At 61.0% G+C, this 17,240-nt stretch overlaps 1 protein-coding gene across 1 annotated transcript; it reads left to right on the top strand.

Moving 5' to 3' along the window:
• Nucleotides 1-152: 152 nt before the first annotated feature.
• Nucleotides 153-12,368, top strand: VOLCADRAFT_91524 (uncharacterized protein; the record flags this gene model as incomplete). Its single annotated transcript, XM_002951035.1, has 15 exons — nucleotides 153-680; nucleotides 1,049-1,234; nucleotides 1,975-2,070; nucleotides 2,146-2,266; nucleotides 2,457-2,545; nucleotides 2,611-3,287; nucleotides 3,519-4,074; nucleotides 5,100-5,126; nucleotides 5,552-5,700; nucleotides 5,992-6,730; nucleotides 7,296-9,957; nucleotides 10,303-10,718; nucleotides 10,854-11,231; nucleotides 11,563-11,833; nucleotides 12,142-12,368. The coding sequence occupies 15 exons, from the start codon at nucleotides 153-155 to the stop codon at nucleotides 12,366-12,368; spliced, it is 7,122 nt and encodes a 2,373-aa protein (XP_002951081.1).
• Nucleotides 12,369-17,240: the final 4,872 nt, after the last annotated feature.

The raw sequence follows: 17,240 nt of genomic DNA, 5'->3' as shown, positions 1-17,240 counted from the left end.
TACGGGAATTTGCAAAGAAATGATTGTTGTTACGCAAAAGATTCATGTGGCATAATTTTCCATCTTAATATGAACAACGCGTTTCACACTAAATACTTGCGTTAAATGTGTTTGCAGTCAACTCCCTTGGATAGTCAAAACTCAAATCCTGGATGACTGCAACGCGCAGTACTCCACCTTCGCGAAGCCCGCGAACTCCTAATGCAAAGGTTAATCCAACGGGAGGCTTTAAGGGTCCTGAGGGGGCTCTGTCTGGTCCAGGCAACAGTCATTCCGAAAAGCCTGTACCGCAAGGTGCTCTTTCGCCGTCCTTGTTCAATAGCCTACAGCAGCGTGCGAACAAGCTCAAGGTTCTTTTGGGCAGCCTCCAAGTGTCAAACGGGGGTGGTATTGTCAATGTTGGCCATGCGGACAACTCTCAACAGCTCGCATCAACTGCCGGCAGCTCTTCCTGGGCCAGGGACGCAGGCATCGCGATGGACAGGCAGCCCAACGGACCTGGAGCCAGCATGCCGTCAAAGGCGGCAACGTGTGCCAAATTGAACGTGGCACATCACCAGCGTGGACCTGCTGCAAACTGCGCCGCACATGCTGGTGGGGCAAACCGTGCCAGGACTACAAGCTGCTCTAGTGGAGCCCGTGGGAATGACGCAATGCCCTCCTTGCAACGGGCCGCACAGGTGCGGCAGTGCTAGGCTGTGGGGGGTGGGGGAGTGTTAGGCTGTGGGGGGTGGGGTTTGGGTAGAGAAAGCAAGCGCTGACTGCAAGAGTACGGAAAAGGATGAAACGCTACGCTGTGTGCTCCTGGGATGTGCTGTTCGGACGCATACATAGTTTTGCCATACCTACATCCGTGCGTCCCGAAAGCACCGAAGCCCCAGCACTTCTGTTCCAGCGTACGCGCCGCCAAGCTGCCGCTCCTTGCAATATCTCCAGTGGATGCTGTGTACGCGGGAGGGGAAAAAGGAGCTGAGAGAGGGAAAGAATTTAAAATATCCCCAACTCCTTCGTGATGTATTAAGAAGTTCGCATTGCTTTAACACAACAGCGGACGGTGCAGGGAGCGGGCCAAGCAGTGCAGCAGAGCAGGGCCAAGGACCCTGCTTCATCGTCGATGATCTTCAGAGAGGGGGTTGCAGTTGCTGAAAAAGGCAGGCTGCCTGCCAATGGGGAGCTCGGACAAATGGCACCGCGGCCACCGTCGCAACGACCCATGCCGCTACCCTTATTCCAGGTGCGTGTTCTGAACGTTGGCGAGTTGATCGGCCTGTGTTGAGCCGCGTTTGTAATTGCAGCAAGGAAGGGTGTTGTCTGGGACCACAGCAATAACGACCCTCGTTTCATCGCCGCTCACTGCAACAGCAATGACGAGCTTTACCCTGCATCATATGCTCACAGTCATGATAAGAAGGTGCCGCACAAGTTGGTATCTGCCCTGCTCTGGCCAGACCAGCTCGCCTAAGAAGGTCAGAGGGGGCCTGGCAAATGGCTTCCAGCTTCGGGTCACTTTGATGCAGCCTCAGGTCAAACAAGAGAAGCTAACGCGGTGCACGCCAAATGCGCATGTGCTTTTGATATCCCCGGCAACTGCCAGGTCCTTGGTTGTCGCTGTTTCACCACCCGGAAACAACGCCGGCAGCGCCGGCTTTAAGCAGGTCTTGTTCTCCATCCTGCAGCTGGCGCGCAGATTTCTTTCTTTTTCCTTGACCGCTCCCCGTTCCTCCCGCTAGGAAAATATAACGATTTTTACCCCATTACGAGGTATCTAGGGGGGTAGGGAAGCAGGGCTTTTTTCTCGTAAAAAGGGAAGACCCCGTGCTGTCTTGCGTCCCCTGTTGGCCCCCTCTCCTGAAAACCGACCTAGAAAGCGCCGTTCAATGATGCAGCCATGAGATGAATGAATGGATAAAAGAATATAAAATAAAGGAAAGTAACCGACCTCTGACCGGACCACTTTTCCTTTCCCCCCTGCAGCAGTTGCAGGCCAGCAGCCGGGATGCCGCAGCCATCGCGGCCCTGCAGCAGCGCCGTAGCGCGTCTGACAGCGGTGGCGCAGGAGCGCCGCGGGCAGTGCGGTCGCTCGTACCGGACCTCGATAGACATCCTCTGCCGCGCTTGCCAATGGACCCATGGGTCGCTCCCCAGCCTATGGGCGAGGCCCAGCCCGAGGCGCACGCAACCATATCACTGAATGCAATTGGAACAAGCTCCAACTTCCAGAGATTCGCAAGTACTGACGGCGCTGCTGCAGCCGGCGCGGCCGCAGGTGGCGCTCCTGCCGTTGCTAGTGCTGGTACTGTTGGTGTTGGTGTTGCTACATCCGTGGTGGACCTTGGCAGTAGCGGTACTAGCGTTTTCCAGCAGCCTATGATCTACAGGCCACACCCGCCCACGGCGCCGCCCTCCCAGCAGCCTTCCTGGTCTTCGTCTGTTGGTGGAGTTGCCCCACGTCGAAGCAGCGGCGGGGGTGTGCGGATCAGCAGCGGCGGAGGCAGCGACGGAAGCAGAGGAGGATACAGCGACGGAGGTGGCGGTGGGGCTTGCCGTGAGGGTCTGTCCTACGCGCCGCCACTGCCGCCGCCCCCACCTTTGCCTGCGCAACCCGTGCAGGCGCGGCCATCCCGCTCGCCGTCGTCATCACCGCGGTGCTCGCCCACCCGAAGTCTGAATAACGGGGATGTCGACGGTGGCGTTGGCATGCATCCTGCAGCTTATTTCCCGATGGCGCCGCAGTCAGCTCAACTGCAGTTCAACGCCGCGCCGCCGCCGCCTCTGCAGTTGCCGAAAGGCATCGCCGCCGGGGGAAAGCCTACTGGCAAGGACGCTTCGGATCCGCTGCCGCAATCGCACGTCTTAACGGCCGCCGCTCAACCGCGTAGCCAGGCAGCGGAGGAGCTTTCGGCTATTCTGTCCAATCTGGCGGCGGTCGCGGCGCCGTCGACCTCCATGCCAGTGCTGGATGCACCGTCATCGCCGCATGACCTGGACCTGCACCTGAGGTCGCAGCCGTGTCAGGCGGGCGGGCTGGAGTTTTGCGGACGGCGCCGCGTGGTTGCGCCGCAGAGCTGTGACGGCGGCGGGGGTGCTGGTACGTCAGGGACACTATGCGCTGCACGACGCAGCGGGGCCGGGGACCAGATGCCGTATAGGCCTTGTGGCGGCGTTGGGGACTTGCCGCCGCGGGATGGAAGCGGCGTTGGCAGGGACGGCGGCGGCGGCGACGACAGGACGGCTTCGGAGGACGCGGAAGCTGCCCTTGCGCAGGCACTTGCCGTGGCGCGCGCCAGGTATGGGTAATGAGCCCCTCGGTGGTGGCCCAAATGAATGTTTTGGCATTGGCCCGACGACGTGACCTTTTTTCACAGGTGTTGTGCCTCCCTGTCGAGCTTTCGGCTGCCTCCCCGCTACTCCCTATCACCATCTATTCTCCGTTTTTTATAATGTTTTTTTTGTTTTTTATGCGATCCTCATTACCGAGCCTACTGGTGTTCGGCTGCTGCATTGCCCCTTGCCTGCAGCGCCTTGGCTGCCTTCCTGCGACCGGAGGCGCGCGTTTACCGCCCTTCCAGGGAGGGCTTCAAAGCGGGCGGCAGCGGAAGCGGCAGTAGCAGCCCGCCGGCTGGGGCTGGGGTTGGGGCAGCAACGGCTGCGCCATGCGGGGGCGGAGGCTTTGGGGCCGGCCCTAGCCATGGCCACGGTCACGTCTTCTTTGGCGTACCCGCCTTCGCAGCGCCTTTTAGCGGCAGCGCCAGGGATGGCCACGGCCTGGCGTCCAGCCCCCGTGTAGGCTGCGGCTACGCCAGCAGCGGCAGAGACTCGGTGCACAGTCCCGGCTGCGGTGGTCGCAACGGCTCGGCGCGGAGCAGCCGCTACGAGCGGCTGTTAATGCTACAGGAGACAGCGGTGGGCAGTTCCGCCATGCAGCGCGTCGGTGGAGGCGCAGGCGGCGGCGGTGGTGATGCAGGTAGCGGAGCCGGCGCGACGATGCTGCCTGGCCCGGAGTTTTTGCGTCGCAACGCGGTCTTGCAGAAGAAGCGGCAGGCCTGGGCTGCCGCGGCCGCTGCGAGGGACAAGGTGCGTGAGCGTATCCGTATGTCCGGGGGCCTGGAAGTGAGGGCCAGGGGAAGGTGTGGGGCCTTGGGCCTGGGCCTGGCGTGCGCGGCGAAGGGAGGCCCGGGCTTGCGCTGGTTGGGTACTTGTGGGAGACGAGGCGGCGAGGCGGAAAAGAGTGAAGAAAGAGTAGAGAACAGGGGGACATGCAGAGTGATCTTTCATTACCTTCTTTCCAATCCAGCACCTGGTCTTGTGGGGACCCGGGCGGGCCTCATGTGCGTGCATAGGAAGACGGGGCGGGACGATCATGGCGATGTGCATTCCCCGGCTGTTGATCGTGCTGCTGCTGCTGCTGCCTTCCTTTTTCCGGCAGCTTGCTGCATCAAGCATCGGCATTTGATCCTTTTTGCTTCTTGTTTCCCTTCCCAATTCCGAGCAGGGGGGATCACGGGAGCCTGATGACGTTCCAAACAGTCCGCGACAGCACCAGCCGCAGGTATGGTGAGAGAGGTCTTCTCTGATGGGGAAGAGGAACCGTTAAACGAGGGGGAGAGGTTTTACCATCTGATGAACGGTGGGGGGGACTATTTTGGCAAATGTGACTGGGCCACGGCCAGACCTGATGGGCGCCACGGGGGTGGGTGGGTGGGGAGCGGCCGTTGCTCCCCTTCCTTTTTCGGGTTTCCATTCATTCCTTTCCATCCTTTCCGGGGGGAAGGAGCCTCGGGGTAGGGCGGCAGCGTCCTGCGTGTGACTTTGCGAAGGATGTCTTGATTTGTGTGCGCGCATGTGTGTGGCTTTCGTGTGTGTGTGTGTGTCCGTTCTGGAACCTGACCTGTTTTCCGTGCCATGGGCATAGCACGCACTGTGTCTGACAATGTTATATTGCTTTTGTTGTTGTGCGACCTCTTTGGATCATCGTACACGGTGTGAGCACCGCCATCGTGCTACGCTGTGCCGTGACGTGCTGTGTTCTCCTGGTCTGGTGTATGTATGTATATATGTGTGTATGTAGGTACGGCACCGACGTGCTTCCTGGGTGGCAGGTGGCGAAGGAGCCGTCGAGCCAACAGGTACGTGCATGAGAACAAAGGAGCTTGTTGCAACCCACGCGTCGGTCTCTACAAAAAGTCTAGCAAGTAACAGTGAGAGCCGTCCCCCTTATCCGCTTTCCCTACCCTTTCTGGAGCTAACCGGCAGCTACCTGGTCACATTGAACACGAGCATTTTGCAGCTTTGGACGTTAATGATCTGCAGTAGGCCCTTTGTTTTTGAAGCATTCTTATGTAATTCTCCCATACCCCGCTAATCCTTACATGATTCCCCGCTAATCCTTATTTGACTCCCCGCTAATCCTTATATGACTCCCCGCTAATTCTTATATGATTCCCCTACCCCGCTAATTCCCACTAACCGTTTTCTCCGTGGTCCTTCCCACGGTCTCTCTCTTCCCACGGCAGACCGGCGGCTACGTGGCTCCTCCAGTGCTGTCCCGCAGCTGCAGCGCAGTGTCATGGACCTGCAGCGCTGGGCGGAGCGGAGGGAGCTTCGACTGGCTGCGCTACGGGAGGAACGGGAGGCGGAGGAGCGCGCGTATGCGGAGGAGCACCTGACCTTCAAACCGGTCATTGGGGAGCGATCGCGCAGGTGCGCAGTGCGCAACGCATGCATGCATGGATGTAGAAAACTCGGTGCGTTTGGACATTTTCGGTTGGTTACAAGGGAAGCCCTTTGTTGAAGAAAGCCCTTCACTTCAATCCCGCTGGGCTCTAAAACGCAGTTATATAAAACCTTCATGCCTATGCATTTCAGCATAAAAATTTTATGTTGGGCTCTGGTGACGCAATGTTGCAAGGTTTGCTTGTTTCTCTAAGAATCTTGCCTTTCACAAACCTGCCCTGGTCCCCACATGGCTCGTCGATGGGGGTGTGTCCACAGACTGGCCAAGCTGGCCCGCTCGCGGCCCTCCTACGTTCCCATCCCCGGTCCAAGCGCGCAGCAGCGACAGCGCAGGGCAAGGACGCCACCACCACCAAGGCTCTCAGCGGCAGCAGTGGCCGCCGCTGCCGCAGCAGCAGCAGCAGCGGCGGCGGCGGCAGCAGTCCCGTGCCCGCAACGCGACGCAGCCGGGCCCGCCGCAGCAGCACGGCCCGCCAAGTGCACTTCCGACGCTGACGTCGGTGCTGACGCTGAATGCGCCGGGTCGGCCGTGGCTTCAGCGGCGGGGTCTAGTAACCCGCTGCGAGCTCCGGAGGGACGCAAGGATCGCCCACCTCACGCGTCGTTTGCCGCCGCTTTGCGATCCCAGCCTGGCGGCTCTGGTGTGAATCGCAACAGCCGAAGTGGCGGCGGCGCCAGGACCGCCGCTGCTGCTGCTGCCCCTGTACGGCCCCTATCAGCTTCGATGTCTCTAACCCACGCGGACCTCCTGAAAGCGCTTCGTGGCAACCGGCCTTGGCATTGCAGGGACGCCGCTAAGGACGCTGAGGGCCCAGCGGCTGCGGCGGCAGCGGCGGTAGGCAGTGGCACCGGTGACGGCATGCTGGGGGGAAAGTCCAGGGCGACCGCCGCGGCTGTGGCGCCACCGCCGCTGGCGGCGGCAGCAGCGGCAGCGCGCAACAGCCGGATGCGAGGGCGGTACGCTGCCGCGGGCGCAGGTGGCTACGATGACCCCGTGGTAAGTGGCTGGCGGCTGGCCATGGAAGCGCGGGTGGTGATGATGGTGGTGGTGGACAGAAGCGTGGGGCGGGACGGAAGAAGGGTGGGACGAAGGGAGGGAAGCAGTGCAAGGCGCGGGAGGCAGAGCGACGTGTCAGGGTCCTTGCTTGCATTTCTACCTCCTCCTCACATCCTTTCAATCGACGGCTTGCATTCCCACTAGCATCTGTAGGGGCGCCACACCTTGATCACAGTGTATGCATTGCATGCCACCATCCCAAACCCAAAACCATCCCTCGTCCCCCGACGCGTGTAAGCCGTGTCAAAAACCATGTCAACCATGTTAACTAACGGTGTAAAACTGTGTTAACTTTATTAACCGCAAATGCAAGGTGGGTTCTGTGGCCGACGCCATCAAGAATGCCACAGCGGCGCTCAAGCTGCACCGCCCCGCACCCGTCCGGAGGGTGACCGCCCCGGTGATCCATCCGGTCGCTGACGGGACGGAGCCACGGCTGAGGCCACGCGCCCGCCAGAAATTGTCCTTGTCCCAGTCTGCTCATTCCTTTCAGCACTGCCAGCAGCTCTTCGGCACTTTGAGACGGGGCTCACGGACGGGATTGGGCGGGCCGGCGGCAGGTTTGGGCCCTGACGGCGGCAGCGGCAGCCGGCGCCGACGCACCAGCGCCGCGGGAGGTGGCAGCGGCTGCGGTGGCGGCAGCTGCGGGGGCCACGAGGACCCCCATGGCGCCCACGCGGCACAGCAGCAGCAGTGGCGGCAGTCGGCGCCGTCGGGCTGCTTGGATCTGTGGGAGTCGCCGCGGGCGCATTCCCCTGACGTGTATGCCCATGGCAGCATCCGCCAGTCCAGCCTGCATCCGTCGCCTCCCCGGGATACCGCCGCGCCGCGGACAGGGCCGGCGGCGTCACCGGCGGCGGCTGCCACCAGAGGCCTCCCACATGGACCCCCAGGATCCACCGCCACCAGCGGCGGCGGCGGAAGCGGTGTGGATGGTCTCGCTCGAAGGACCATCGAAAGGCTGTCCGCCATGGGTGGCGGCGGCGCTAGCGGGCTGGCTGTGAGGACCGGCCGGCCGCTTGTGATGACTGGCGGCTCGGCGGGTTTTGGCAGCGACGTGAGCGGTGGGGGAGATGTGCACGCTAGCCAACGTGTTTCCCTGTCGCGAAGTACGGATACTAGCAGCCCCTTTGTTGGGTGCGCTGCCGGCAGTCCGGTCATGCTCGTGCTGGGCCCTGCTGCAACCGCCGCCGCCGCCGCGGCAGGCAGCAGCGGCGGCGCCACCGGCTGTTCGCCGGCGGCAGCCGTCGCCGCGGCGGCGGCAGCAGCTGCATCGATGGTGGGTCCAGGGGGTGTCCTGACTCACAGCCCGCAGATGTTGCGGTTTTCCGCTCCCGGCCCCAATGCAGCGCAGGATGCTGCGGGAGCCACCGGGGCGATGGGTGTGCACCTCAGTCCTGTCGGCGTGGTCCCTTCGGCCAGCGGCGGTGCTGGCACTCTGATTGCAGCCGCCGCGGCGCCGGGCGGCCTCGCCGTCGGCGCCTTTCGTTACGGCAACCTCACCTCCTCGCCATCGTCGTCATCGTACTTGGCCTTACCGTACGACGCTGGCGGTGCCTTGCTGCTGTCACCGTCTTCCATGCTTCACACCTGCGCAGCGAATGGCCCTGCCGGCTGTCCAGCGCACGTCGCAGCCGACATCCAGATGACCGCGGACATCAATCAGAGCGGCGGCGCCGCGTTAGGGGCCGGCGGTGCAGCCGCCAATTCCGCTGACCACCTCAAGCACAGCACCCCGCAATCGGCGCCAGCGCCGTCACCGTCACCCGAGCCCGTGCTCGCCGCCTCCAGCGCCTCCCCAATGCGCAATGCGAGTGGGACGTCTGATACAGGGGCGGCACCCCTACGCGCCGGCCCCACGGAAGCACGGCGCCAAAGCAGCAGCAGCAGCACCAGCTGCGCGGCTGCCGGTGACTTGCCCCCCTCGGCTGACTTGGCCATGTGCAGCGCAGGTGCAGGCGCACCCCGAACAGCGTCTGGAGTGGCGTCCCATGGCGGTTTGCAATCATCGCCGCCACAGCCGCGACAGCAATCTGCAGGGGCAGCAGCGGCAGGCGGCGACAACGCAGCACTGCAGCCGCAGCCGACCAATCCTGATACCGATTCCGACACCACCAATGGCGCGGAGAGTCCCTCCCACGCCCCCATCCGCTCACTCTCGACGACCTCTTCACCGCTTCCCCTCGTGAGCCCGAGCAGACTGCAGGGCGGCGACCCGTTGCGTGGAGTCCGCTTCACCAAAATCCTTTCCCAGCAGTTCGTCACGAGTCTCCTGCTCTCCAAACCCGCTTCACCCTCGGCGGTCGCGGCCGCAGAGGCGCTGGCGGCGGCCGCCGCAGCAGCCTCGGGACACGCGGCAAGCGATTCTGGTTGCGTGGGAGCGCTTTCCAGCCTGACATCAACGCCAGCGTACAAAGCCGCCGGCGTTACGGCTGTGGGCTGCCTGGGCAGCGGCTGCGGCGAGGAGAGCGGCGACGGGGGCTGCGGCCGCGGCGATAGTGCCAGCAGCAACGGGAGCTTACGCGTGGCGCGATGGACGCTGTCGGCGCCTTCGGGAGCTGCGGGTCGGCGGCAGCCGCACGGCCGCAACATCGGCGCCGCACATGGGGCTGCTGCGGGATATCCTGGCCTCCGCTTTGAGGCAGTGTCCTTCGGAAGATGCAGTAAGCCTCGAGCTGCGTTGGACCATGTCACTGCCGCTGAAGGGAAGTGCAGCGGCGGCAGCGCGGCGCCGCTGCCTGTTACAGTGAAAATCCCGGCTTCTGCAGGCCGTGGATCCCGGCTTTCGGAAGCTGCGACGTCCAGTTCTCCCATGATTTGGACTGAGGCATGCGTTGCGGAGGCCGAGCCTGCAAGTACTGCTGCTGAGGCGGCGGCGGTGGCGGCGGCGGCGGCACACAGCGCGCCGGATGAGCAGACTGGCAACGTGAGAGGCAGGGCGGCGACGGCAACGGCGGCAGCAGCGGCGAGCTCCATCGGACATGACGGTGGGCAGGAGGATCCACTCACGGCATTGCAGGGACTTATATGGAGGATGAAACACCTGGCGGGCGAGTGCGAGGCGGTTTATTGTGAAAGCGATTCGTACCGCGTCACTGGCCGTAGCTGCAGTAGCGTCAGTGGAGGAGGAGCTGGCGGCAGCGCCGGTGGCACCGGCAGCAATGCCGGTGGCGGCGCCAGCGCGGGCGGAATCAGCATTGGGGACGCCGGCGCTAGTTCTTACGGAAGCACTGGCAGCGCCGCAGGCGGCAGCGGCGTCTGCAGTGCCGGCGGCGGCAGCGTCGGCAGGAGTGGCAGCAGGGCTGGTGGTAGCGCCGGTAGTGGCGGCAGCTGCGGCGACAACTGGGGTGGCAGCTGGGGCGGCAGCAGCGCTTGTGGCGGCGGCAGCTGGGGCGGCAGCGGTGCCGGCGTATGCCCAGCAGTGAGAGCTGGAGAAAGTCTAGTTCCCGCACTGCTAGGCGGGGCCAAGGATGACAGTACTCCTCCTGATGCTGGCGCCGCGGCGCTCAGAGAAACGAATGCAGAGAAGCAAGCCGTGGACCTATCTCCCAGCACTGCCGTTGGTGCGCTAGCACCGTCGTCGTCGGCTACCGAGGGGATCGTTTTGCCATCGCGTGGCAGTGGTATCGCCGCGGCAGTTGGTCACTCTGAGTCTGAAGCCTGTGGATTAGGAAAAGGGGAACCTGGACTTGGATCTGAACCTGAACAATCTGTCGGTGATAGCGCCGGTGGCGGTGACGGCGACGGCGTCGCGGCAGCCGCAGCCGCAGCGGCCGGCAGCGGCGCCGCACGCGACGCTTCCGAAATGGTCACGGGGCCGCTTCCAGTGGAGGTACTGGTGAACCGAGCGGAGCAGCTTCGAGCGTCTATAGTTGGGACCCCGATCGGTCTGTCGCGGGGCTCCTCCCCCGCTCCTCCTGCCTCCCCGGTCGGCAGCGGGCCGGGTTCCGCTGTCTCCCAGCGCGGGCCGTCGCCCTCACCATTATCCTCTCTGGCGCTCTGTCCTGGCACGACAACAACAACCGTCCTCAACGCCGCCGCCGCCGTCATCTCTCCCGTACAGCTGCGCTGCTACAGCACCGCCAGTGGAAGCGTTTGTCGGTCGGGGCTGTCGAGCGGCAGCGCAGGTAGCGCCGTATCGACGTCGCCGTGGAAGAAGGCTGGGGCCAGCGGCGCCGGTCGTAGCGGCATCAGCCGACCTGGTTTCGGAGGCGCAGCAGCCGGCGCTGGCGGCGAGTTCGTTTTTCCGAGTTTGCGGAACCATGGGGCAACGGCCACCGCCGCGGCCGCGGGCATTAGGGCGGTACAGCTGGCGCCGTTGGGCGAATTCGCCCAATCGCCGCAGCAGCCGACGACAGTGGCGGTGGCGGTGGCTCAGGGCCGGGCGGTGCCTGAGGAGGAGATGGGGCAGGAGATCTCTTTGGCTGGGGGTTTGGACCAGGTGGGTTGTGTGCTGCGTTACGCGCGCGCGCGTGTGTGTATGTGTGTATGTGTGTGTGTGCTTTACTTCTATCTCCTTTATTTTGCCGCGCCACGCTGGGCTGGTTGTCGTGCTGTGCTTCTTGTGTGCTCTCTTTGCTGGCATCATAGTTGGAACCTCGCAAGCGCTACTAAATCCAACGGCGCGCTCGTCGTGCCGTGTCCCATGAAGACCTCTGTGCTCCTCGTCCTCATCCACGTATGCATGTCCCCGGCGCCGTTGACCATTACACCACTCTACCCTACCTTACCATGTAATACCCTACCCTGCCCGGCCCTACCTTACTCGGCAGATGCCCGTGGGTGACAGGAAGTCGCCTCGGCGAGCCGTGCCTGCTTCCTTAACCAGCGCGGCTCATGAGCTTGCGGTGGCATCCACGCAACAGCCACGCTATACCGTGTGGTCTCTGGCTGACCACTTGCCAGCGGTTGCCGCCCCCGCCACCGCTTGTGGCGATGTCGCCGCCGTCCCCGTCCCCGTCGCAGCCGCGGGTTTGCAGCGGGTGCTGTCTTCTCTGTCTCCGTCGGGTGCTCTAGGAGCTCCCGTTGGAGCGTCAGGCGCAGGTACACGCGTGCCGTGATGGCTCCTGTGCTCCTGTATGTATTGTTGTACCTTGGTATACCTCGTTGGAGGGGCTGCACCTGTGGAACCTGCTAAACAGGGAGCGGTGTGGTGCACAAATAGAGCGGGAAATTGGCAGACGTGGATAAGGGTGTGCTTGCCGCACATGGCGATGTTGCGCCTTATCTTGCACTACCTCCCTTCCCCGGCTTTGCTCCGGCGGTCCACCTTTCTTGTGCGAGTTCCTGATGCCGCCTGCCGCCGCTGCCGCTGTGGTGCTGCCCCGCTGCCTTCCCCGTCACAATTGCAGGCACCTCCAGAAGCAGCCACCCTGGCTGCCACTCCGCGAGCCGGTCCTACATCTCCCCGTCCGCGCCTTCCGCCTCCTCCGTGGCGGTATCGTCCCGCTCCGTGGCAGAGCCAAACTCCCAGCATCAAGACGGTAGGGGAGCCGTGCGCGCTGACGGCGAAGGTGACGGCGACAGCGACTCCCTCGCTGCCCTGCAGAGCCTGATCAGGCGAGTGGCTCATTTGTGAGCAGGGGCCTGCTGCTGCTGCTGCTAGTGCTGCCGCCGCCTGTAGCCGCTGTGCTGCTGCCGCCGGCTGGCAGACAGACAGACAGACGTGTTTGGACAGGAGCGGCGGGAAAGGCGCGGCTGTTGCGTGGGGTTCTCGGGACGCGCAACGGCACGGCACCGGCGGCGCTCAGTGCATTGCCGCTGCCGCCCACGGTCGCAGTCGGCGCCTTGGCCATGAAGACTCCCTGCTCAGCAGCAGCAGCCCCTGCGCTTCCCAGCCGCGCGTTGATCTGCGAATGTCGGTCTGGGAGCCTTTGCAGGTGAAAAAGTCGCCGCCTGAAAGAGTACCAGTCAAGCATGAAGCCAGGTGTGGGAAGGGGTTTTTGCGGAGGCCGCTTGCGCCCGGTGTGCTGTGCATGAATGCGAAAGGCGGCTGTGAGCAGGTTTGGCTAGGGCTATGAGTGCGTGGGCGGATGGGGTAATGCGTGTATGTGTGTGTATGCGGCGTGCACGAAGTGTATGGTGGTGATCGTCCCCGTGCTGCACTACTGATAGTCCCGTGTGGTGACGTGACGATGACAGATCGGGGGAATAACATCGTCAAGCAGACTGGCAGGTTAGGAGTTTCGGAGCATCTTGTCCGTTTAGGAAGGTTCGCGTTGGACGTCGTACGGTACGGTAGGGTTGCGGTGCAGGAGGTGACGAGCAATTCGGCAGGGGGATTTTGCACAGCCAGGCCAGCGAAGCGCACCACCGTCGTGTTCCCGAACATTCTTCCCTCCTGTCTTTTTCCCGTTCTCTTTTCCGTCCATGTCGGCCTTCCAAACCGGTCAAGCTGACGTGCGCACCGCATGTGGGAATGAGGGTGGTCAAAAAGGAAGGAGGGCTGGGCGGCTCTAGAACCGGACCCGAACGCGAGTGACCAAAGGGGGTTGGGAGAGGTGTTAAGAGAGGAGCAATGGGAGAGGGGGCAGGAAAGGGACGCGCAAGACGGGGGAGGAAGAGCCCACGGCTCCGCTAACAACGTCGTTGCGCACAGCCCGGGGGCAACGGGCTTTTGCACACAAGCGAGTGCGCAGAGTACGACTTGAGCGTTGGGGACCTGATCCGCAGAATTGCGGAGAGCGGTTGTCGGCGTCTTCTGGCCTCCAGTTGCTGTTTGTGCGTGCAAGTAAAGCGTGTGCAGGACAATGTGGACACTTTGTTCTAGGGACAAGGGTCGCGAGCTGTTGAAGACCAGAGTTGAAGACCAGAAGGAAAGGCTAGTGGCTATCTGTTAGTGGTACATTGCCGCTTACTGCTACTTAGGGTTGTTGCCGCGTACGTTGCCGCAAAGCGTTGATGTTGAGGAAGACGAGACAGCTGGGGGAGAGGTATATGGGGGGGGCCCGGGAGCTATTCTGATGAAGCGCGTAGATAGAAAGCTAGCGTGAGTGGTGAGTGTGTGAACTCGGTCCTGGCTTCCACATAGAGACACACGCCGACTGACCTCAATGGGATCTATCGTACTCGATCAGTTTCGTACTCTGCCCCTGCCCTTTGCTTGGTCTTGGTCTGGTCCAGAAGAAACCTTGTTTTATCGAGAGGACGGTTACAACTTTGCTTGGCTTGGATTAGAAGGTTGCAGAGGTTGACAAACCTGGTTCCTTGTGACCCGATCTGGTAATGACGCAGTCCCTGCCACAGACAGTTATCCGGCGCCTTTAAACGGCGTCTACGTGCTCTCACACTCCATGTTGCCGAACGGAACGGAACACCATGCTGATGAGACATCATGAGGCAGATACCTCATCATGATCAGGTTCTGTGGGGCCGTGTGTATGAAGGGCCGTGTGTCGCCGCGCGTGTCTGTCAACTTGCGCACAGTGCCGGGACGTGTGTGTAAACAGTGTACAGGCACATATTTGCTGCGTAGGTACTCTGGATGTGCGAATCTGTGTCCCTTCGTTGTCGGGCCTTTCGTTATCGCACCCTTCATCCACACGGACAGTCTGCCTGCAGCTCCAGGCAATGGCCAGAAATGCGTGATCATTATCATCATCATCATCACCGTCGTCGTAGACGCTGCGCTGTACTTCTGCTGTGATGTTGTTTTCTCAGGAAGCCTTTTTTTACGGAGATTCTCTTCTCCCCGCGCCAGGATTGTTGCTGCTTACAATAATGTGTACAAGCGCGCACACGCGAAAACGTCCCCTCTGCGAGCGCCAGGCAAAACTCCTGCGAGCGAGTGCGTGCGGGCATGTGTGAGCACTCGGTTGTGTTTATACGTGCGTGTGTACATGTTTACGTGCGCGTGTTTGTGTGTGTGCAGATGCTTCAACCATTGTCATTTCCTTCCGCAGTGTGGTTGTGCTATGGAATCTGGTAACGCTATGGGATGTGGTCATGCTATGGGATGAACGTCCATCATTTCGCAGTGTGGAAGCGACAGGGGGAGTCACTCACCGAGCACCTAATTAATTAACCGCTTGGATGTAGAATCCCCATCAGGAGAACGGGGTTTAGGCAGCAGCTGGGAGTTCGAGATTGTTCGGGATGGTTCGGGACCTACACACACCATGAGCACCCCCGATCTACATGTTGGCCTGCGTGCTGGGGAGACACCCAAATAGGTTTGCCATGCGGCTCACATGAAACATACCCCCGGATTGCGGCCCCGGGGGAGGGGGAGAGAAGGCACCACGCGCTCTCGTGAGCAGCAGGGTGAAGACGTGAAATGGCATGAAAGTGGTCCTTGCTTGGCGAGTGCGGCTTCTTCTAGAGCACAGGCGTCTGCGGCATTGGTGTCTCTTGCCGGATCGCGCGAACTGGCTTTTATGGTCATTTTTAGGAGAGAGGAGGCTCGTTTGGGGGCTGCGCGCCTTGCTGTCTGTTGTTGTTGTTGCTGTTACAGGGTGGTATAGCTTCACCAGGTGCCTGTGTATAGCTTCACCGGTGTCTGTTGTCTTTCGATCAGCTTGGATCTCGATCTGGATCCTTTCCTGTGCGGCCAGAACGGCAGAATGGCCACAGCTTAGGTCTGGTTCAATTTTTAGGATTGCGATGTCTTGAAGGAGGCATCGTTTTTGCGGGTGTGTTTATTATCGCGTGCGCACAATTGTCCCTAGTTGCCAGGTTGATGGCTGGTACCTGGCTTTTGCGTGCTGCGAATTTCGACCCCCGTGTGGCGAGTAAGATCATACCCGAGTCTTTGGGGCTTTACAGGGCCACGGATAGGAGGAAAGATTTTGGGAGGCGCATGCGCGTGTGTGCGTGTGTATGTGTGAGGGGGTAAGACGAACCACTGTGTTAGAGAGGGGGTATTGAGAATATCAGCAGTAGGGTTTTACGGGCAAGCTCCAAATGTCCGTGGCGGCGGCGGTGGAGCAGAGTCTCTTCAGGGAAGGAAGGAACAGGGTCGTTAAGAGGTGACTGTTGGAACGCGCCGTCGCGTCGTCGCGTGGGTGTGGACTGAACCATGGGTCAGTCAAGCTACTGTTTGCTCCTTTCCGTGGGTTGCAACCCCGCCAGCGTTGCATCTATGTGTGTGTGTGTGTGTCTTGTCCTGGAAGCATTCCTAAAATAGTGATCGAAATTACGGGTTGATGAGTTGCTGAGGATTTTGCTACCGTTGACGTTGCTGCTGCTATTGGTGGCGCGGGGCAGCGGACAGTTTCGTGATTTCCAAATTTGCTATTTACACCACACATGCCCTAAATTGAGGCCACCACACATGCCCTAAATTGAGGCCACATCCCATGGGATTGCGTCTGATTATCCATTGTTTCGTTGATTAAGAGTTTGTGAGCTCGGTATCGGGGCTAGGGTGGCGAGTTCGCAAGGTGACCTAGGGTAAAAAACATGCACTTGTACATGCACAGAACAATTGCCGCTTTCTTTTCATCATCAGATGATGCCCCAAACATTCCCATATGGTCTTCTTCCATCCTCGGCCTCAGTCATATGCCAGCATATGCTGTACTATTTTGTTCTGTCCTGTCTCTGCATTTGCGACACCATCGGGTTTATCTAGAGGAAAAACCTAGCCAACACGGTCAGCAACAGTCTAGGACCTACTGGGATTGAGCAGGTCTGCCCCCTCCAGAAATAGCTGGCACGCTATCTACAATGAAGATATCTCAAAAAATCTTGGAACACCACCAGTATACGAGGTACAATTAGATAATAACTGTCTTTGAATCCGGGCTGAGCAGCTAGCCAGACCAAGATACCGGGACGAGAAACCCAAACGCGTTCGTTACAGTACGACTAACAAGAACAAGGCACCGGGGACGTGGACATATGGTTGGGGAGAAGAGACGCCCAGCCTGCCTGCCCGCTGTTATTGCCTGGTGTGGATCTGGCGACCTTTCTTTACGTTGGGCGACCTTTCTTGTCTTATTAATCTTCAACTCATTTCGTCAGTTCGTCTGGTGTTGGTTGCTGTAGCCATGTCGCCCTTTGACCATCTGCGCACGACCGCTGACTGCGACCGAGAGCTGGTCTCCTTCCCACCGCTTTCATCAGATGAACTGGACATATTGCAACGGGTAGAAGATCAGCTTTTGGCTATCGACGAGGCGTTGGCGACAGACCTCGGCTAGCAGGAGCAGCATTTGCCCGCTCAGGCTTCGAAATCAGCCAAGGACGCCCACACAGCCAAACTCGAGTCCATTCGGCGCAAGCATGAGTCACAGCGTTCGAGACTCCTTTGAGCCAACCCGTCCGTTACCGACCTGAAGACTCACGACACCACTCGGCTGGCGATTCAAGAGCGCAAACTTCAGCTTGTCTCCGGCGTTCCGCTGCAAGGCTGGCACCCCCTCCCAAGTGTGCTCGAGGAGGACGCAGGTGAGCTCCCCGCGTTGGACAACGCGGGACCGGGTTGCTCAGGTGGGGCGGGTCAGCACAG

The sequence above is a fragment of the Volvox carteri genome, assembly GCF_000143455.1.
Source record: "Volvox carteri f. nagariensis unplaced genomic scaffold VOLCAscaffold_21, whole genome shotgun sequence".
In the NCBI taxonomy this organism is placed as follows: Eukaryota; Viridiplantae; Chlorophyta; class Chlorophyceae; order Chlamydomonadales; family Volvocaceae; genus Volvox; species Volvox carteri.
The sequence above is the reverse complement of the archived record's forward strand: the minus strand, read 5'-3'. Positions and strand labels throughout refer to the sequence as shown.